Source organism: Pongo abelii, chromosome 1 (genome assembly GCF_028885655.2).
Source record: "Pongo abelii isolate AG06213 chromosome 1, NHGRI_mPonAbe1-v2.0_pri, whole genome shotgun sequence".
NCBI lineage: Eukaryota > Metazoa > Chordata > Mammalia > Primates > Hominidae > Pongo > Pongo abelii.
In genome coordinates, this window is record NC_071985.2 from 48,797,412 (window position 1) to 48,820,549 (window position 23,138).

Consider the following 23,138-nt stretch of genomic DNA (forward strand, 5'->3'; position numbering starts at 1 on the left):
AGACATATTGAGTTTGAAACAATAGCAAAAATATCCAAGTGGAAATATCCAATAAGCAGCTGGAGATATAGGACTCTGGAAAGAGGTCAAGAGTGGATGTATCAATTTGGGATTTTGGTGACATCTAAAAATATCATCCTCATTTAATAATTGAAAACACTTTCCTTTCTTCGTAGATGCATTACCCAGTAGTGAGCCAGCTTTAAATTTAATATAGCTGCCTCAGCGTGATGGTGAAGTTCAGTTTTAAATTGCAGAATATAGTGCTGGTATTCATTTACACTTTAGTATTGTAGGAAATAAACAGAAACTATTAGTAGAACAGCTGTAAAAGGAAAATTATTTGATTTTAAGATAACTATTATAAAATGTATAAATAATGGATTTTTATTTCCTGTATCAATAAAAAAATGGCTAATATAGGTTATTTGGCATCTAAATATTAGCTATGAAAAGTAAATGCTCATTATCAGGATTACAAATTTATCTATCATACCTATATATCCACCTAGCATTTACTTACTGCTTTTACATCCATTTTCATATATGACCTTTATAACACCTTGTCAGACACAGTCCTAAACATGCATTCTGTCATTTAATTCTGACAACCCTCTTACCTTATTTTACAGATAAAGAACTCAAGAAAGGACATCTTGCCCAGGGGCACATAGCTGATAAGCACAGAATTATAGCTCTACACCATCTTGCTAAACAGGCTCAAACATAATAATGATTTGCTAAGATCAAAAGGGTGGAAGGTGGAAGACAAGAGTCCAGGGGTTGCTTCCATTTCATTAAAATATACCCACTAACCTAAGTTGTGAAAGTGTAAGTTTTAAAAAGACCCCAATGCAAGGAAAAGGGAAAGGATCCATAGCTAATCAAAGACTGTTTCAAGAATACAACAAAAATAGATTTTTCAGCCCTCAAGAGAATGTAAAACTTCATACTGAATATAAAATAGGTCATTTTAAAAACAAGTCTTCAAGAGCTAAATATACTTAAGAGAAGACTTCAAAAGTGTCTATCATTTTACCAATGGTATAAAACTATTATTTTTTTTAAAGTTTGGAATTGTACCACATTAAAAAAAATGAACTGAAACAGCATATTAACAAATAAACAGCAAAATCAAAGATAAGAGATTTCACTCTCTCCCTAACCTCCAGAACACAAAAAGTAAGAAATTAATACTGACAGAACGGCTGAATGAAATACCACTGCTAGAATTGCAAAGGATACGAGATGAGTTTTTCTTGTATACCATGACTTAAGCAGAACATAATTTAATCATGTTACTGTAAGTCCTGACTAGACTTAAGTTTTGAAATTAACATCCACCTGAAATGCTTGAGGTACAGGTAGAGGGAGCAGAGACAGTATTACTCAAGGCAATTTTCTATAAATCTGGGTTAGCTACCAGTTTCATCCACATTCCAGCAAGTGACACAGATTCACTAAAAGCAATAAAGGGGCAGGAAGCAGGAGGGGAGTACATTTTAGAAATATCATCACACTAAATCATAGGAATGCCACCTTATTTTCCAAATCTAAAAAATAGTTTCTAAGGTAATAACTATTACAGAACTTCTAAGTTTCAAAGAACTCCAATTAAAAGCAAGCCACAGAATCTGAACTTGAAATTAACCAAAAGACATAAAGATGATCAATAACATTTAAAACTTCATAGTACCAGTAATTAAAGTTATCAAAATGGCAAACAAAAAAAAAAGTTTAAACCCACTGTTGACAAGGATGTACTGATATGAATAATATATGACCAAAGGGCAAGGATCATGTCTTCCTCATTTACCATGATATGAATCTCTAGGGCCTAACTCGCGCCTGGTACATGGTAAGGAAAGATTTGATGAATAAATAAAAATGTTATTAAAAAAAATTCTAGTCACTAGCCTTTTCTTGAAAGTACTCCCAGGTTTCAAATTTCCCCCTCAAGTTTACTACCTGATTCTGTGCTAGTAATCATTATTTACTCCTTGTACATGCTTTGAGAAACTTTAGTTTTCTCTGGGCCACACTTAATTTCTGTGATAGCAATCTCTCTCAAAACCAAATAGGTTTTCAGTTTACCTACATTCACTACCTACATCCATTCTGAAATTTGGTAAAAATTTGGGCTTTGAGAAAGTATAGGCTTTAGATTTTAAAAGAATCGGTTGAGTCCTAATTTTACCACTTGCTTTTTTTCTTTTCTTTTTTTCTTTGAGAAAGAGTCTCACTCTGTCGCCCAGGCTGGAGTGCAGTGATGTGATCTCGACTCACTGCAACCTCCACCTCCTGGGTTCGGGCAATTCTTGTGCCTCAGCCTCCCGAGTAGCTGGGATTACAGGTATGTGCCACCATACCCAGCTAATTTTTGTATTTTTAGTAGAGATGGGGTTTCACTATGTTGGCCAGATTGATCTTGGACTCCTGACCTCAGATGATCTGCCCGCCTTGGCCTCCCAAAGTGCTGGGATTACAGGCACCAGCCACCATGCCCGGCCCAGCCATTTACTTGATGGGATCTTGAGTTCAGTAACTAACTTCTCTGAGTTTTAGTGTCTCCATATTCCACAAATGTGCTGCCTACTCCTACTCTGACCTCAGCTTCCTCCACTTTCCCCAGGCCACTATGTTCCAAACACCCAACTCTTCCTGTTGCTAGAATATGCCAGGTTCAGACCTTTCGGCCCACGCACTAGAGGCCTTCTGCCTCTAATGTTCCTCCCCTTAACCGAATGAATGGTTGGCTCTTTCCATTCAGATCTCAGTTAAATGTAACCTCCTCAAACACACTTTCCCTGACCACCCAGTCACTCATTGTAGTTTAATTCTCTAGATAACAACTATTACTATCCCATAATATTTTATTTCTACCTCCTCTCACTATAAGGTACCTCAAGGAGAGCAAGATACTTATCTGGCCTGTGTCACTAGTACCTGGAACTGCATCTGAAACAAAGTACACACTCAAATATTTACCAAAAGACTGTACGGTGCCTACACATAGAGCCTTGCCTTCCAAGAAGGTACCAACTAAAAGTTAGCTCCCTCCTGCCCTCTACATTATTACCAAATAGCATGGTAAGTGTGGTGCAGCATTCCTGAGCTTAAATTATCACCTCCACTCCTCCCATTACCCTATAAGGCCAAAGCACCTCTTCTGAGCTCCAGATCTTTATAAGCCATCAGCCTACTCAGCTCTTCACTTGGGTGTCACAAAGAAACCTAACTCAAAACGGGAGCCAGGTTTCTCAGTGACCAGGGGAGTTACAAATATGGAAAAGGGAAAAACTAGAATAAACTCTGTGGTGCTGGTTGAAATGGGAAGTGTCATTATAAATACATGATGTTTCAGATATATATCTCTTTATATATATGGATAGCAAAAGAAATAGACTGAGCTATACACTATGTATATATGTGTGTGTTTACTATCTGTCTGCTAAATAACACTGTTAGCAATAAGCCTAGCAGCTGTATCTTGGTTTCTAATACCTTCCCCACCAAAAGCAACAGGGCTCCTTGAAGAAATGTTTCCAGGTGTGGAGCAGGGAAAGTACAAGATATGCTTAGAACATTTTTGTTGTGGTATGTGCCAGAAAGTAAGGAAATGCTAACAAATAATGGAGCCATGTCAAAAGAACACAGGATCCAGATGGAAAGGGATGCCATTGGCTAAAACTGGGAAAACATCAACATCAGAATACATAATAAAGAATTATAACCCACTGAATAAAACACGCATCAATGAGTCTATCCTGACACAAATAAATAATACATTAAAAAAGCTCTTTCGGCCAGGCGCGGTGGCTCACGCCTGTAATCCCAGCACTTTGGGAGGCCGAGGTGGGCGGATCACAAGGTAGGAGATAGAGACCGTCCTGGCTAACATGGTGAAACCCCGTCTCCACTAAATATACAAAAAATTAGCTGGGCCTGGTGGCAGGTGCCTGTAGTCCCAGCTACTCAGGAGGCTGAGGCAGGAGAATGGCATGAACCCAGGAGGCAGAGCTTGCACTGAGCCGAGGTCGCGCCACTGCACTCCAGCCTGGGTGACAGAGCCAGACTTTGTCTCAAAAAAAAAAAAAAAAAAAAAAAAAAAAAAGCAGCTCTTTCTTGTGGTAGAATAATACCAAAAAACAAATGGAAAAAAAGGATAGTAATCAACAGCAATAATCGGTTCAGGCAAGATCATTATTGGATTCTAAAATGGCGGGTAACAGTTTAATGAACAGGATATTTTGAATTACCTCCCTACAAATTGCTTATTAATTTAAAGTGGAAAAAAAATTTTATAATAGAGAAAACTACAGATACCACTTTGACCAGGTAATCAAAGTTAACATCACCTATACTGGAACAAACATTATGTGTCCCCTGATATGATTTACTGAGAATACAACATCTCTTCTGCAGTAGTCTACCAGGCTTCTATAACTTGAACCTTATCAAACTTGAATAAAGAAACCTTAAACAAATCCAAATTTAGAGACATTCTATAAAATAACAGGCCTATTGTTTTTATAAGATTAAAAATTACATTTGAATAAAGGAAAAAAATCCACATAATGCTCAGACATTTTGCAGGTACTGGGAAGGAAGACTTCCCACGCCTCCCCTGCCTTCCTGGCATCACTGTGTATGAGGGAGTATGTAAGCTGTTCTGATCTTGGAAGAAATGGGGGTAAGGAGACTTTCATCTGTCTGAACATCTTTGCTCTGGGACTGCCTGGCTGCCACGTGATTTGTCTCTGGGTACCTCTCGGGCACCCCTGCCCAAGTCTTCTGTGGAATGCAGGGATGGTACTGTGCAGAGAGGCAACAGGGCACATCTGCTGACAGAGAGACAACTGGTGGTCGTGGTAGTGGCAGTGACAAGCAAGAGGAGTACAGAGTGGGTCTGCCAGAGGGGAGAAGGGAAGAGTGAATGGAAGAGAGGGAAGAAGGGAAGTACGAAAGAGGGAAGAAAGCCAAAAGATAGGGTGCACCAGAGGGCAGAAGTAGTGGGGGTTTAGGAGAAGGTCTCCAGTTCCTGGGTCTCCATCAGCTCTTGTCTGAGGGTAGGACTCTGTGTAATTTGTTTTTTTCCTACTGTCTAGGTATTCCTATCAATACCAGCACCCATGTAAGGATCTCATCATTGTCCCAGTCATTTGGACCAAGGGTGGAGGGGGACATCTGCTAAATCAGGGCCCAGCACTCCAGAGTAAAGAGGAACACAAAGAAGGAGGCACCCAGTCAGCTCCTGCAGAGAACTGGCTGCTTGTACCAGACACACAGGCAAAAGTTTGGCAAGAGCTAAGACAATGCCTAAGGAAGGGGCCTGATATCCAGCCAGCATACAGCTAAGGGTGCTCTATCTTTTTTTTTTTTTTTTTTTTTTGAGATGGAGTTTTGCCTCTGTTGCTCAGGCTGGAGTGCAGTGGCACAATCCCAGCTCACTAAAACCTCTGCCTCCCAGGTTCAAGCAACTCTCCTGCCTCGGCCTACCGAGTAGCTGGGACCACAAGCACGGACCAAGTAACTGGGACTACAGGCACACACCACCGACTAATTTTTTGTATTTTTTAGTAGAGATGGGGTTTCACCTTGTTTGCCAGGGTGGTCTCAAACTCCTGACCTCAAGTGATCCGCCCACCTCAGCCTTCCAAAGTGCTGGGATTACAGGGGTGAGCCACCATGCCCAGGCTGGTGCTCTATCTTCAAAAGTGTTAATATCATTAAAGACAAAGGCAGACTGAAGAACTATTCCAGGTTAAAGGAGACTTAAGAGACACGACAACTAGGACGGGCACTGTGGCTCACGCCTGTAATCCCAGCACTTTGGAAGGCCGAGGGGGGCGGATCACAAGGTCAGAAGATCAAGACCATCCTAGCTAACACAGCAAAACCCCGTCTCTACTATAAAATACAAAAAATTAGCTGGACGTGGTGGCGGACACCTGTAGTCCCAGCTATTTGGGAGGCTGAGGCAGGAGAATGTGTGAACCTGGGAGGCGGAGCTTGCAGTGAGCGGAGATGGCGCCACTGCACTCCAGCCTGGGCAACAGAGCGAGACTCCATCTCAGAAAAAAAAAAAAGGAGACATGACAACTAAATGCAAAGCATGATCCTGAATTGGGAAATAAAATAGCAATAATGAAAATCAAAACAATTGGCAAATCTGAATACGGGCTGTGAATCAGATAAGAATATCACGTCAAGGTTAAATTTCCCAATTTTTTCTTATGAATTATGAATTTTACTAAGTGATTACACAAAGACATATAACAGTGTTAATTGTAGTGCTGCTTATTGTAGCAAAATATTAGAAACCATCTATATATATTAAAATAAGAACCAGGTTAATAATTTACAGTACAGATACATTAAGCAATATTATATGCTCATTAAAGTTACAGATCACAGAAGGAATCTATATTTACCTGAAGAAACTGTGCTCAAAATGTTAAAAATCAGATTACAAATAATATAATTCTTTTTGTAGATAATAATTATGTGTACACATGTAGAGAAAGAACTCTATGGTCATTTTTAATGCTTTTTTTCCCCAATGGTCATGCATTGTTTAATTTAAAGTGAAAGATAAAATTAAAAAAATACATTTGGATTTTTAGCCCAGATCTCCCCTTTGAGCCACAGATTATGTCTGTGATATCTTCCCTTGTATGTTTTACAGGCATTTCCAAGTTAATGTGGCCCATGTTGCACACAATAAGTCTGCCCCAATCCAGTGCTTCCACGTCAGTAAACCACAACTCTGCTATTTCCAAATGAGTCAACTGAGGGTCAGTTTTGCACCTGTTACACCCACAGCCCAACCCTATACTCCATCTAATTTATAACCAAGCTCTATTTCCAACACAGATTCCCACACAGACTGTGAACACCTCTGTGTCTCTCCATCTTAAATGCATTACCTCATTCCAGGTCCCATACCTCTTGCATGACTTCCAGCAACACTTCTGTGCTCTCACCATCTTTTCATCCTTATCATTAGCCAGGGAAAGCTTTTGACACACCAGTGACCTTCCACTGATTGCTCCTAGGGTTTGTTAAATATTCTGTTATGATTTAGAGAGAACTGACTAATCTGGTAGTCTGGTCCCTGCCTTTACCATAGCCTCATATTGTAGCTTGTTTTTGCTCTTTTTTTTTGAGATGGAGTCTCACTCTTGTCACCCAGGCTGGAGTGCAATGGTGCGATCATGGCTCACTGCAACCTCCGCCTCCTGATTCAAGTGCTTCTCCTGTCTCAGCCTCCCGAGTAGCTGGGATCACAGGTGCCCACCACCACACCCAGCTAAAATTTCCCAATTTTTAAATGAGATTATGCTCAGGAACTATCCTTCATTTTATAGGAGATACACACTGAAGGAGTGTAGGGTACAATATCTCTTTACATATTCTCAAATGGTTCAGAAATATTATATATATTTATTTATATCCTATATATATGCGCACGCACACACACACACACACGTTATATATACGTTGCTGGGTATGGCGGCTCATGCCTATAATCCCAGCACTTCGGGAGGCCGATGCAGGCAGATCACTTGAGGTCAGGAGTTCAAGATCAGCCTGGCCAACATTGTGAAACCCTATCTCTACTAAAAATACAAAAATTAGCTGGGCGTGGTGGCACGTGCCTGTAATCCCAGCTACTTGGGTGGCTGAGGCATGAGAATCCCTTGAACCCGGGAGTTGGAGACTACAGTGAGCCGAGATTGTGCCACTGCATTCCAGCCTGGTGACAAAGCAAAACTCTGTCTCAAAAAAAAAAAAAAAAAAAAAAGCCAGGCGCGGTGGCTCATGCCTGTAATCCCAGCATTTTGGGAGGCCAAGGCAGGTGGATCACCTGACCAACATCGTGAAACCCCGTCTCTACCAAAAATACAAAAAAATTAGCTGGGTGTGGTGGCAGTCGCCTGTAATCCCAGCTACTCGGGAGGCTGAGGCAGGAGAATCACTTGAACCCGGGAGGCAGAGGTTGCAGCGAGCCGAGATTGTGCCATTGCACTCCAACCTGAGCAACAAGAGCGAAACTCCATCTCAAAAAAAAAAAAAAAAAAAAAGACGTATCTATCTATCTATCTCTTTCTCTCTACACACACACACACACACACACACACACACACAGGCATTTGTGTGGGAGGTAGGAAGAAGGAATGAGAGAATAATAAAACAAATGGGACAAAATAATTGGTAAATCTGCATAAAGAGTATTTGGGAATTCTTTATACTATTCTTACACACTTGAAATTATGTTGAAAATGCTACAAAACTTCAAAATGCCCCAAACCAATCTTTTCTTCCAAACTTGATGATCTTTCAATGTTCCTTACATCAATAAAGTACACCACAATCCACCGAGCTGAACAAGTCAGAAACCTAGGAGTCATCGTTAATGCCTCCCTCTCCTTCAACCATAAATAAAATCCATTACAGAATCCAGTCTAAAGTCTTCCCCCTTCTCACTATCTCAGACTCCAGGTTCTGGTTCTCCCTAGTTCAGGTAACCAGCACTTTTTATCTTAATTACTATATTTACTCCAAATTTTGTCTTCCCACATTCACTCTGCTCCCCGCTCCAAACCATTCTCTGCTGTAGCCAGAATTTGCTTATTTCCCATAAGCAAATTTGGTCATGTCACACACACCCATCCCCAAGGGTTTCCAATGACTACCCACTTCTCTAAGGATTAAAATCCTTCCTCTGGCCTACAAGAATGGAATGATCCTATCCCTGCCAGTCACATTCAGTTCCTGGAAACCAAGCTCTCTTCCACTCCAGAGCCTTTTCACATTCTCTGGAATGTTCTCCCTATTCTTTACTCCCTTTCAGATTCTCAGGGGCCAGTGATCCATTCAGTCTGGTCCAGTTTCCCCCCCCATAAAGAGAAAGAATATAGCATTTATCCTGCTTTCCCTGTATCTCAATGTAGTAAAATTTTACTTTTGAGACTATTCAATTCTATTATAAATAAAGATGAATAAGTTTGTAAGATATAGATGAAATGTTCGAAGATATTTTAAGTATAGATAAGGAGCTAGTTTTAAAAGTTTGTTAAACATATAATTGATAGAACATGTTAAATAAAGGTAAGCAGTTAATAGCACACGTACAGTAAACATAGAAAGGGATGGAAAAAACAAGATACCTAATATTTATGAGGCACCTATGTATTAAATATTCATGATACACTAAATATACTAAGTACTAAATATTCATGACAGAGTAAATATGCATGACACTAAACAACAAGAGTCAATGAACACATGAGCACAATATTCATGAGTCCTTAATTCAGCTACCCATTGGTGATGCCCAGTCTGGCCCATGTGTCCTCTGCCCAAGGAACACAAAGCCCATGGCTATCATCAGGCTTGTGGCAAGCTAGTGCTGTGGCAGGCTTCCTTGTCCCATGTCTAATAGAGCAAGTGTGTGGCACTGGCCTATGTCTGTGTGGGCCTCTTTGTTCAAACCTCAGCTCTGGTCCTGGTGACCACACTATCAGCAGAGAAGGCTAATGCAGTAGAGAGAGGACATATGAAATGTATAATATACTGCAGTACTCAGGAGTGTGGTCCTTCCTCCCTGTTTGAATCCTATCCTAAGTGTTTTAACTCATCCCATCTCTTTCCTCTTGCTTCTCACTAAAAACTGATTTAACAAATCACATAATTTGGGCATTTTAAGTTGTTCTGTGAGCTTTCTGTTCTGTGACCTCTAGGCTAGTTTTATATGGCACGTACTTAGAAGCTACCATTGGATCAAGGTAATTTCCCACACAGCACTCAGGGTAACCAAATAATAAAGGGAAATTTATTTTTAAAACAGCATTCCAGCTAATAAATAGAGAGGTCATGATAGATAGATAACTAGATATTAAGTATCTTGTGGTAGAACTACACACCACCTATAAAGTATACCAAAAAAAAAAAAAAATCAAACCTGAATGCAATCAATCCTCTAGATCTAACTATCAATTTATACTGAATACAGAGGACAAAGAGAAACTTGTTAATATCATGGAGCTCCAAACTGTAGGAGACTTTATAGGACAAATACTCTGGTTTCTCCAACAAATAAACTGCAAGGAAGATAAAATGAGATGGAGAAGGAGCCTATACACTAAGAAAAAAAAAAATCTTCTGGTAATATATACCTGAAAAAGAAAAAAAAACACAACAATATAAAGAGATATCAACCAATTACAAACTATGGCCTTTAGATGGATCCTAACTAGAACAAATAAAACTGTAAAATAAAAATAAAAAACATTTATGAGACAATCAGAAATGTTCATATTGATTTGATGATATGGAATCCTGTGACAACACTGCTGCGATGGCTGTGCCACGATTACATTTTAAAAAGGGAGTGGACTTACAGAAATACATACTGATACACGTATAGATGGGATGACATGATGTTTGGAATTTGTTTCAAATAATTGGCAGTGGTGGGGAGCGTTTAGAGATGAATCAAGATTGGCCATAAGTTGATGACAGCAGGGGCTGGATGATGGGTATGTGAAAGATTATTGTTATTGTATACATTTGAGATTTTCTATAATCAATCCTTCTGTTGAAAAGAAAGAAAAAAGCAAGAGAAGAGTGTAGACCTTTCAGTGATTAGAGAAGAGCTCTGAATGGTGTGGTACATAGATGTGAGATCTAGAACTGCTACAGCCATTTTCTAACATGAGACTAGACAGCCTGAGAATGAAATCCACACATCAACAAGGGCACAGCTAAAAGAATCACAGAAATGAAGCTACAGCCCTGATCAAATCAAAACCAAAGCCCATCCCACTTGAGGACTTTTTCAGAAACAATAAATCCTCTTTACTATTAGCCAATTTGAGGTGGATTTTTTGTTACTACAAGTGAGGACAGCATAACTGATACAATCTCCCATTTACTTTCAACCTAGTCATGCTTGTGTCTCTACATTTCCCTCAAAATGTTCTCAGCAAAATCATCAATAACCTCCTTGTTGCTAAATCTAATGGATCTTTCTGAGAGTCCTCGATTAATCTTTCTCAGCTACACCTCATATTCCTTCCTCCCCAGTGTTCTCTTCCCTAGTCTTCTGAGCCTCCACATTCCCTTGGTTTTCCTTCTAATTACCCTATGCCTAGCTCCTTTGCTGGCTCGCCTGTCTTGGGTCCTTTCTTTCTCCATACGCTCCCTCAAAGTGACTGGCAGTCAGCTGGGTGGGATGGCTCACGCAGGTAATCCCAACACTTTGGGAAGCCGAGGCAGGAAAAGTGCTTGAATCCAGCAGCTCAAGACCAGCTTAGGCAACACAGTGAGACCCCATCTCTACAAAACATTTTCAAAAAAATTAGCCAGGCATGTAGTCCCAGCTACTCAAAAGGCTGAGGCAGGAGGATCACCTGAGCTCAGAAATTTGAAGCTGCAATGAGCTTTGATCACATGACTGCACTCAGCCTGGGTGACAGTGAGACCTTAAAAAAAATGTGACTAGGCCAGGCGCAGTGACTCATGCCTGTAATCCCAGCACTTTGGGAGGCCGAGGGGGACAGATCACGAGGTCGGGAGATCAAGACCATCCTGGCTAACACGGTGAAACCCTGTCTCTACTAAAAATACAAAAAATTAGCTGGGCGTGGTGGTGGGCGCCTGTAGTCCCAGCTACTAGGGAGGCTGAGGCAAGAGAATGGCGAGAACCCGGGAGGCGGAGCTTGCGGTGAGCCGAGATCGCGCCACTGCACTCCAGCCTGGGCGACAGGGCAGGACTCCGTCTCAAAAAAAAAAAAAAAAATGTGACTAGTGACTGGTAGTCACCTACTTTTAAAATTTTAATTACCACTTATAGCTCTCATCCCTGAGGTCTTTTAAGCTCCATACATGAATTTCCACAGGTCTAATGCACACACCACCATTTTATATTTTCCTCAAACTCAACATGGTTCTTTCCCCCCCACCCACTCTTAAACACACACACTGGCCCTCTTCCATTGTTCCCTTTCTCACAAAATAGAATCAATCTTAATACTTCCCAAGATCTCATCTTTTCTTCCACATATCCAATCAATCACCAAGACTTATCCTTTACATTCACCCACTTCTTTCCATATCCACCACTACCATCCACATTCAAGATGCCATCATCTCTCACCTGAAACATAATAACTTCCCACTGGTTTCCTCCTTCATAACTCTCGGCCCTCCTCCAATTCATTTTCTACTGTTTCCAAGACATCTTTTTAAAAATTGTGGTAAAATATACATTACATAAACTTTACTATTTTAACCATTTTTAAGTGTATTCCAAGAGATTTTCTAAAAACAAATCTTCTGATGATTTCATCTCGCTTAAAACAGAAACTGACTGGCTCAGGGTCCAGGTGGGAAGAAGACATCTCACAAGATCTACTCTTTTATACCTTTGAGTTTTGAATCTGTACCTATATACCTACTTTAAAAAACTTTTAACTGTTAATAAATTTTCAAGAACCTATATAAATAAAGACCACTAGCATCTATTTTTTAAAGGGTAGATAATAGAAAGTATTTCTGCTGTTTCAAAATCTGTTACGAGACAAAATTCTATAAAACGTAAATTAGAAAATAAGTTTACATGGTCAACAATCTATTTTAACATCATCATCAACCAGGCACGAAGGTTCACGCCTGTAATCCCAGCACTTTGGGAGGCTGAGGCAGGCGGATCACTTGACCCCCAAAGTTTGAGACCAGCCAGGCCAACATGGCAAAACCCCAATCTCTACTAAAAATCCAGGAAGACTGTAACTCAGAGGTTGAGATACAAATTTCAGTATCACAAAGGCTTAGACTCTGATTTTGTTTCCACCTCTTACAAGTTGTATGACCAAGGGCAAGTTAGTTAACTCCTCTAAATCTGTCTCATTGTTTATTTTAAAAAGGGTGAACTATCATATAATATTTCCTAAATTATTATTTTCAAATTGAATATTTGTGAAATCAGTATGTCTTATAATTAATTTGTACTTCAATGTACAAAAAAAAAACCTTTTTAGATCACAATAGTGTGTCTTATAATATTTATAGCAGTGATTCTCAATCTGGGCTCCTTTTGTTCCCCAGGAGACATGTGGAGATGTCTGGGGACATTTTGGGTTGTCACAACTGGGGTAGGAGTAGGGGTAGAGGTAGGGAACACTACTGGCATCAAGTGGGTAGAGGCCACAGATGCCGCTAAAATCCTAGAATGCACAGGACAGCCCACAACAACAAAGAATTATCTGGCCAATAGTTCTGCAGTTGAGAAACCCTGTTTTAGAGTCCTAGAAGAAATAATATCTACTTAATAGCCTCATTCTCAGAATTAAAATAAATAACGCATATAAAATGCTTACAAGAATAATGAGCACAAAGTACATGTTTAATGCACTTAATAGTATTTTTTCTTTTTTTTAATCCAATGTGCTTAGGATAATTTAACTACTAAATAAATACCAAATTCCTTCACCTCACTCTTCACATAATTCTGTCCGTTTGTCTTTCAAGCTGGCTCTCTCACTGCTTCATTACATAAACCTTATCCCATCAATCTGGTCTATGCTCTTTCATTAGCACTACCTGGGTTTCATAACTCCATGTCTACACACAAACCATTTCCTCCATCTACCATGCCTACTTTCAATTCAGCCTATAGCTTAAATACCACCTCCACTAGAGAGGTCTTCCTTCACAGACCACTGATGAGGCTGGAAATGGCCTCTCCCCTGCCACCCCACCGCATCCTACCGCCACCAGTCTCCCTCTGAATGTCATATTTCCAATTATATGACTCTTAGCTTATTTCTGAACTCTACTGTGGTTATACATTTATCATACCTCCCCTACTAAAGCATAAACTCTTAAAAGAAAGGCATAGCTTAAACACATAGGATTTGACACTGTTGAATCACACCATTCTCCTTGAAATTTTCTCCTTCCAGGGCTTCAGTATTACTACACTTTCTTCTCTGTCAACGGCATCGCAATTCAGCCTGTCAGTCACCAAATCTCAAAATCTCAGGTAACCTCATCCTTCTTAAAACCTCAGGCGACCTCACCCTCTTACACATTCCCTTTTCATTCAAACCATTTCCCATGTACCCACTTAGAAATACTAGAGATTAAATCTCTGCAACATTTTTTCTACCATTTGCCTCCTTTCCATTTTTTGACTTCTACCCATAGAGAACAGTAGTTACAAGTACAGGCTGAAGTCAAATTCCCTGGGTTCAGATCCCAGCTCCATTAGTTGGGTAACTCTAGAAGAGTTCCTAAGCCCCCAGGCCTCACTTTCCTCATCAGTAAAACTGGAATAAGTAACCGTTCCACCTCAAAAGGCTGTGATGAGGATTTAAATGATACAGTATGTGTAAAGTGCTTGACACACAGTGTAGGAGCTCAATAAGTATTAGCAGCTTTATTTATTTATTTATTTATTGAGACAGAGTCTTGCTCTGTTGCCCAGGCTGGAATGCAATGGCACCATCTCGGCTCACTGCAACCTCCACTTCCTGGGTTCAAGCGATTATCCTGCCTCAGCCTCCTGAGTAGCTGGGATTACAGGCACTCGCCACCATGCCCAGCTAATTTTTGTATTTTTAGTAGAGACGGGGTTTCACCATGTTGGTCACGCTGGTCTTGAACTTCTGACCTCAGGTGATCCACCCGCCTTGGTCTCCCAAAGTGCTGGCATTACAGGTGTGAGCCACTATGCCCGGCCTATATTAGCAGCTTTATTATCATACCCGCCCCCCCTACTTCAAGACCTCATGAACTTTTTTTTTTTTCTTATTGGTAAATTTTCTGTTGACTACAAAGTCAAAGACACAGGACCTTATCTTTTGCCCCGACTCCTGCAATAATGTCCCAAACTGGCCCCTCTGCTATGGGTCTCTCTTAACCACAATGCCACCCACTGCTCTCAACAATCTTCACATATGCACAAGAGTCAGACCTTATATAGGACTTTGACAGCAAGATTTGTTAAGATAGACAAAGAAATGTAACAAAGTATATTTATAATAGGAAATATTTTATATCACTAAACTAAATGGGATAAAAAGGAGAATAATAGTTGAGAAGATTGAAGTGATAAACTGACACTAGGAAGTGGGCCTTGAATTCCAAATTCAAGAGTTTAGTAAGAGTGTCACAAGAGGTTTTGCATCTACCATTTCCCCCAAAGGATTTAAGGGAACAGAACATTTAAAGAAAATTCTGTAAAATCTTTGCTTAAATGGGTTAAGCTCTTCAAATATAGTAAAAGCACAAATAGTTGAACTACTTCCTCCTTTGAAATTTGGATTATCTATTTAGTGTTTCAAATTCATCTATAAAAACGTATTCTTCATTTAATCAAACCTGTATCTGCATTCTTCCACAAGATAAACTATTAAAATTTGGGCTATTTGTAATACTTTTGTAATACTACTGTAAAGAGAAGAAAATGATTCAAGGCTCCTAAGACTTCAAATTAAGTAAATATTCCATATCTGCTTTCTAGGTATTACAACATCAGTGTTTTGTTTTTTTTTTTAAGTTCAATTACTTCATTCTACGCTCGCAATTTATTTCTAGCTATCATTTTAAATGACTTTTACAACATATGGTTATAAAATTGACTACTTTTTCAGTACATCAAAAGTTAGAAAGTTTCTAATAGAAAACACCAAATCAGTGCCTGAAGACCCTGTAAGTCATTGTCAAAGGAGTGATTTTAGTAAATCATACTTGAAAGCTGGGCTAATTTTTTGAATAACTGAATATAATTAGGTAATACCTTTGAAATATGCTATCTATTAATCTTTCCTGCATAAGAGTATCTGCAGCAAATAAAGAATATTTACATCAAAAAAAATCCTAATTTTTTTCTATTCACTCCATATAAATTTGTTTTGAAAGACTGTTGATAAAGAATAAACAAAATGTACAAACATAACATTCTTAATAATGTATTAATATATCGTTACTAAGTCACTCAAGGTCTTCTAAACTTGTTTTTCATCCCATTTGAATATGGTCTTTTCATCCATTCCAACTGCTGCCAAGGCAAATGTAATAGCCAACAGTATCATCTATCTGAAAATGAATTAAGATTTGTACAATTTTTAAAGAAAAAAAATTAGACTTCAATATGTACTATGTGCACATTTTTCACACCTGCAGATAAAACAGTTACTCTGCAGAATGGTATAGAGTAATAAGCAAAGCCTTCAGAGTCAGACATGCAGAACACATCACTTGCCAGATGTTTAATCTTGGGCAAATTAATCTGTGAGCCAGTTACCTTATCTGCAAAATGAGAACAGTATCTACAGGGTTGCTGCAGGAATAAATGAAGTAATGTATTCAGAGTGCTGGGTATCTAACAGGAGTGTTCCACCTCCACCAATACCTTTACCCTTTAGAGTTAGACCTCAAATCAAAACTCATTTCTGCCACTTACTAACACTGTGATAGTAGGAAAGTTAACCTCTCTATGCACTGATTTCCTCCTATTTTTTAAACGGGGAACACACTACCTACATCAGAGAGCTGTTATCAATCTTTAATGTACAACCTAATGCAAAGCATCCAGCAGAGTGCCTGGCAGACATCAGATTCCACTGATACCAGATTCCCTTCATTTCCTTTCTTTTTCAGGTGTGTTCAATATGTTCAAGTGTCTAGAATCTACCAACCTGCCTGACACATACCCAGAAAGTAGGCCATTTTCTAGTTGGAAGCTTTTGTGTATGCACGGCAAAATTTTGATATCTGTATCCTATAAGTATCCTCTCAGTTCCAGATGGAAAGAAAATATTTCTCTTATTCCCTTTGCCTTCCACTTCATACATACTACTTTTCCACATAGGTGACTATGTAAATTTCCCTCTTTCCATGTTTTCTAAGCACTTAAATAGCCTTGATTTGCCATCCAAATAGATACCAGCTTCAGTGTGCTGCTTAAGTTAAAACCAAAATACATCTATTATTCTCACTGCTTATATCAGTGGTGCCAGAACGTTTTTATAAAAAGGCAGTAATATTTTGTGTTTCTTCCTATGAGTTACACTAGACATTTAATTTCAAAGAGATGTTTACAATTTAAATTATTTGAAAAGGATTTACTATATTTATTCCTGATGCCAGCTTAATATCAAAGCATGAAAATTCAAGTAAAATTAAGGCTGCCATAAACATAAAATCACATCAATGTGAAGTTTCCCCAAAAACAAATTCAAATAATTTTCCAAACACTGAGATTAATCTGCTGTTTAAGTAGGATGTGTAAGTCCTGAAAATACTCAGCTGTGTAAGTTTAAGCAGTAAAACTGAACTAAACCATTTACCAAAACATTACATAGTCCTAAAATTGGAAATTAGTCACCCTCCCCCTGAAAAACCCTATATTTAACATGTGGAAATTTGTGAGTACTAAGGAACTTTTCAACAAATATTTCATATATCTAAACTTCATTAACTAGGGAATAGAAATCTTGTAAAATTACTCTTAAAAGTTACCAAATTACAGAAGCACCTTCCAATGAAAAGCAGCTCTCTAATTTTTTTAGCATTTCACAACATGGGCTCCTAAGGCAACACTAAAGAATCACAACGGGAGGCCCTTTTCCTGTTATTTTGCAAAGACTGGGTTATGGAGGGAGTGTTTAACTGCTACTGTACTATACAATTTCTGTGTCAACAGCACACGCCTTCAAAAAACTCATCTATTAAAAAATTTCCCAAAGTAGCGAGTTTTTGTTTCTTTTAATTTATGAAGCCAAAATATATTTGGAAAAAAGAATATGCCTCACTGATAATATGAGATGAAAACAGCACCCTACAGTCAGCAAACTGAACACTGGTTTTAAACAACTGATTTAATAAGAACTTAACATGTGTGCAGAAGGCTGATACAGCCTTAAAGAATGACAACAAAAATTAATACTGCACTCGACACAGGCCACCTTACATCCAGCGGAGCCTGAATAGCAGCCATCATTACAAATGTCAAAATCAATATAGTACTATGCACCATCCACCTTCTTGCAATAATAAAGAAACCAACTCAGATTTCTTGGTGGTGTAATCACAATTATGACTGAGGCAGAAATGTACACAGCACAATGAAGAAAATACCACAAATTAAAACCACTCTATGTAAAAACATAAAATTGCTCACTGGGGGGTGGGGGTGGGGGGACATTTTGCCATCCAATAAAAGGAATCTGGCCAAACCCCACCTGACCATTCACGTGCCCTTCATTGAAGACCAAACCCGCTTTCCTTATTTCTCCTTTCTTTCTCTTCCTAGCCTCCCATCATCTCCCTGAACCTGTACGAGAAGACAGGCACGGGGAGGGAGGGATTCGAGAATCGGGAACAAAAACCGAGATGTGGACCACATCAGGAGGAAGAGGAGAGGGAAGGGGTGACACCACTAACCTGTCCCAAAGGCTTTGGCCACCAGCCAGGCCAGATTGCAGGCGATTTTGGCCCTGGAGAAATCATAGTGGTCAAAAGGCTTGATGGCTGGAACAATGAACGTCTTTCTCATCTCCCTGGGGTCCGCAGCATCCCCCATCTTTCACCGCGGCTCCTCGGGATGTCCCGGCCCTAACCTTCACATGGCGTGGCCTCGCCACCACGGGGGTCGGGAGGGAGGGAGAAGCAAGCTCAAACCATCGGGGCCCGGGCGATGTCCGCCCGGGCGCCGACGGGGAAGAAGCTCAGCTGTCCGCGCCGTGCGCCTGCCGCCTCCCGCGGGAGCCGCCGCCGCCGCCGCCGCTCCCGGGCATAGGAATGTGGCGGCGCCGTCTCCGTCCGTCCGTCCGCGCGAGGTCCGCCCCGTGCCCGCGCCCCTCCGAGCCACCCGCCCCGCGAGCCCGCGTGTGAGCGAGGCCGCCTCCCCTTTGTCTCGGTTTAGTCACACGGGCTTGGGGGAGGGTGGAAGCTGGAAGGACCCGGAATTTTAAAGGGGGGGGTGGGGGGAACCTTCAACAATCACGTTGTGGAAAATGTCCCCGCCATCGCGATGCCCGCACGCCCTCGCCTCCCTCTCCCCTTCCCTCGGAGCGGGGAGACCCCTCAGGCCCCGGGTGGGCGGAGGGACGAGCAGGACGAGGGGGAAGCGCGGGGCGAGGTGGCCCACCCAGCGCAGCCCGGCCCCGGCCCGCGGGAGACGCAGCAGCGGAAAACGTCAAAATCACTGCGGCTCACAGGCCGCCGCCGGCCCGTCCCCTCCTCTGTGCTCCCTCCCGTCGCCGTCTCCTCCTTCCCCTGCCGCCGTCGCCGCTGCCGTCTCCCGGGTCTTCCTCCCTTGCTGATGGCGACGGTGGTGGCCTGGGAGAGGCCGCGAAACCCAAGCTCTCAGTTCCTGTCTTATCAGTAATGTCCTTGTAATCTTTTCCTGCCCCCCCCGCTTTCTGCAGCTCCCTGGGTTTTTCCCCCTCAGCCGCCGCCGCCGCCGCCGCCGCTGCGGTTTTCCGGCTGCGGCACTGGATGGAAGAGCAGATGCGGGGACTGAGCATGCGCCCTCGCGCGGCTCCGACCCCCGCCCCCGCCCCCGCCCCCGCCCCCGCGCCGCTTCCCTCCAGTCTCCGGCCCAGTGAGCATGCTCAGCCTCGCTCCCCGCCAGCGCCCGGGATTCGGGGCGGCTGCCTTTTAATCATCGCTCTGGAGTACTCGCTTGAGTGGACATCCTCCACGTCCCTGGCTTTTGGCTGCTGCTGCCTGCACTGCTGAGAGAGGAAAAGGAAGGAAGGGAGGAGGAAGAGGCCTGGCAATAGCTTTCATATTCTACTTACACAGTGCTTCATCGAAAAGAGTTGATATTTATTTAAAATGTTCATTATGTGACACACACTTTGCAGCGAATTTGACCTGCACTATCTCATTTAGCCCTCGCAATAATCCTGAGAGGTAGATGTCATTGCTGATTGTCCACGAAAGAGAGGCGGAGTTGATTAGGTCATACATGGAACTTAACCAGGATTGAGGATCTGTGGGGGCTCCAAACCTGTGTTAATTTCATGATATCGAGATATTTTCTTAACTCAGTGCTCTCCACTTAAATTTTGTCTCTGAGAGGGCACACATCCATCGGTGCCTCCCTATTCGCTCAGAAAAGAGCATAAATTCTTTTACAAAACAAGCTAATGCCCTTTGTGATCTGGCATCTACAGGCCTTCATAGCTTCATTTTGTCAGAACTGCTCTCTATTTTCTTCAATGAGCATGCCTTCTCAGATCTCTACCTCCTTGCTCAGGGTGGTTCCTCTGTCCACCCAGCTTACTCCTACTGCACCTTCAAACTCCACAGTAGTCACTTCCTCCATGAAGCCTTCCCTGACAGCTGCTGACAACTTTCCAGTCAGGGCTGTCACACAGGTGCCTCCCCTGTTGTTCCCGGAGCACCCTGTTCTTATTTCTGTCGTAGCATCTATCACATCGTGTGGCAATAATCAGTTACTTGTCTGTTTTTCCCATTGATGACATGATGACAGGGTATATCTCCAGCAGCTATACGGTGCCCAGCCCCATAGTATAATTGCTCAATTAATGGGCTACATGTGAATATTATCAAAGTTAACACACACTGAGCTTACTTAAATCACTAGCTCCTCACGTCTCATTTTAATACATTATCTAATTTTATTTTTAAATGATTGTTGTTATTATTATTATTGAGATGGAGTCTTGTTCAGTTGCCCAGGCTGGAGAGTGGTGGCAAGATCTCAGCTCAGTGCAATCTCCACCTCTAGGGCTCAAGCGATTCTCCTGCCTCCGCCTCCTGAGTAGCTGGAACTACAGGCGAGCACCACCACGCCCAGCTGATTTTTTGTATTTTTAGTAGAGACGGGGTTTCACCGTGTTGGCCAGGCTGGTCTCGAACTCCCGACCTCAGGTGATCCGCCAACCTCAGCCTTCCAAAGCGCTGGGATTACAGGTGTGAGCCACCGCGACCAGCCTATTATTATTATTTTTTGAGACAGGGTCTTGCTTTGTTGCCCTGGCTGGAATGCAATGGCAAAATCACAGCTCACTGCAGTCTCAACCTCCCAGACTCAAGCAGTCTTCTTACCTCAGCCTCCCATATAGCTGGGACTACAGGCACACATCACCACACCCAGCTAATTTTGTTTATTTTTTGTAGAGATGAGGTCTCCCTATGTTGCCCAGGCTGGTCTCAAACTCCTGGACTCAAGGGATCCTCCCACCTTAGCCTCCCAAAGTGCTAGCATTATCTAATTTTAATCTTTATAAAATACTGTATTATCTTCATTATACAGATGAGAAAACTAAGGCTCAGAAAAAAAAATTAATTACTCTTATTTTGCACAACTAGTAAAGGCAGAGGGCAGCTCCGTCAAAAAGCAGGTCCCTTTGTTTCTGTTTAATCCCTGTAAACACTCCTCCTTAAACCTAGTAGGACACAACAGATAAGGCTTGCTAACAATGTGGGATATGAAAAGAATGTGAGAATAATAATATGCCACAGGGTGGTTGATGTAATTTTTCCAATAATTTAATTAATATTAATAGGGTTTTTCTCATGGGCAAGAAGGCCCTTTGCTGTATCACATGGAGGATAATAAAATCAACATATAGATAACAGTTCACAAAGCATGTTCATATGATAACTAATTTCCATATCTATTTTATGAAGTAGGAATTATTATTGTCTTCCAATTCTAGATGCAGGACTGAGAATTGCAAAGATTAAGTGGCATGGCCAAGATTTCATGGTTGATTCATATCTGAGTCTGGCTTCAAATTCAAGCACAGGTCTTCTGGCTCCACTCCTCTGGCACTTTTCCCTGTGCCTGCTCTCTTTCCGCATTATGGAGGCTAACATGTACATAAATAAATTTATAATACGATGTAAAAGTGATAAGTGCTGTAAGAGATATAAAGTGCAGTCAGGGGCCAAGCACAATGGCTCATGCCTGTAATCCCAGCATTTTGGGAGGCTGAGGCAGGTGGATCACTTGCAGTCAGGAGTTCAAGACCAGCCTGGGCAACATAGCAAAAACCTGTCTCTACTAAAAGTATAAAAATTAGCCAGGCCTGGTGGCACACACCTGTAATCCCAGCTACTCAGGAGGCCAAGGCACGAGAATTGCTTGATCCCAGGAGACAGAGATTGCAGTGAGCCAAGATCACACCACTGCACTCCAGCCTGGGCAACATAACAAGATTCTGTCTCAAAAAAAAAAAAAAGGCCAGGTGCAGTGGCTTATGCCTGTAATCCCAGCACTTTGGGAGGCTGAAGGAGGGTGGATCACGAGGTCAGGAGTTCGAGACCAGCCGGGCCAAGATGGTGAAACCCCATCTCTACTAAAAATACAAAAATTAGCTGGGCGTGGTGATGCATGCAAGTAGTCCCAGCTGCTTGAGAGGCTGAGACAGGAGAATTGCTTGAACCTGGGAGGCGGAGGTTACAGTGAGCTGAGATCATGCCACTACACTCCAGCCTGGGCAACAGAGCGAGACTCCATCTCAAAAAAAACAAAAACAAAAAACAAACCAAAAAAAGCTTGCAGGCAGACCATATATAGGTGGAGGGATTGGGAAGGTTTCTTGGAGACATCTGTTGAATCTAGTGTTCTCAAATGCAACTTTGACTGAATTCTAGAGCACATAAATCATGTTAGGAAGAACCTATAGCCCAGAAAGGTTGAAGAGAGATACTGAAACATTTTACCAGTCATTATAATAATCTGCAAGCCAATACAAGATTCTCAGGGCCAGAAATCATGCCTAATCACCTTGGTGTTGCATGTGACCTAGCACAGTAGTTTGCTTTCAATGGGTGCTGGGTAAATACTTGTTGGATTTCATTGAAAACTATTTCAACCTAAATGAACAAGACAAGGAAGAGAAGGAAACAAAGTAAGTTGCTGCAACTTGTCCCTTGATTCAATGGTGATGCATTTAGTAGAGATGGCATTACTAGAACCCCAACTGGGAAGGAGTGTGTTTAGGAATGGGAAAAAACAAAATGCCTAAACAGTGAGCAGCTTTTACTTTCAGAGAGGCTGTGAAACAACTTGGGGTCATAGTAGGAGGCTATTATTAAGAGGGAAACACCCTGAGTACAAAGAAGAAGGATTCATTTTCAGGGAG

General features: G+C 41.5%; 1 protein-coding gene across 10 annotated transcripts in view; it reads right to left on the bottom strand.

Moving 5' to 3' along the window:
• CAMSAP2 (calmodulin regulated spectrin associated protein family member 2) overlaps positions 1-18,654 on the bottom strand; it is a 124,524-nt gene extending 105,870 nt beyond the window's left edge. For 8 of the 10 annotated variants that reach the window (XM_054523515.2, XM_002809641.5, XM_054523514.2 and 5 more), the window contains exon 1: positions 18,457-18,654. In XM_054523515.2, coding sequence (XP_054379490.1) covers positions 18,457-18,595 — 139 coding nt within the window. In that variant the 5' untranslated portion in view covers positions 18,596-18,654. The remainder of the gene's footprint in view (positions 1-18,456) is intronic. The other 2 variants (XM_063726005.1, XM_063726004.1) reach the window with 1 other exon arrangement.
• Positions 18,655-23,138: the final 4,484 nt, after the last annotated feature.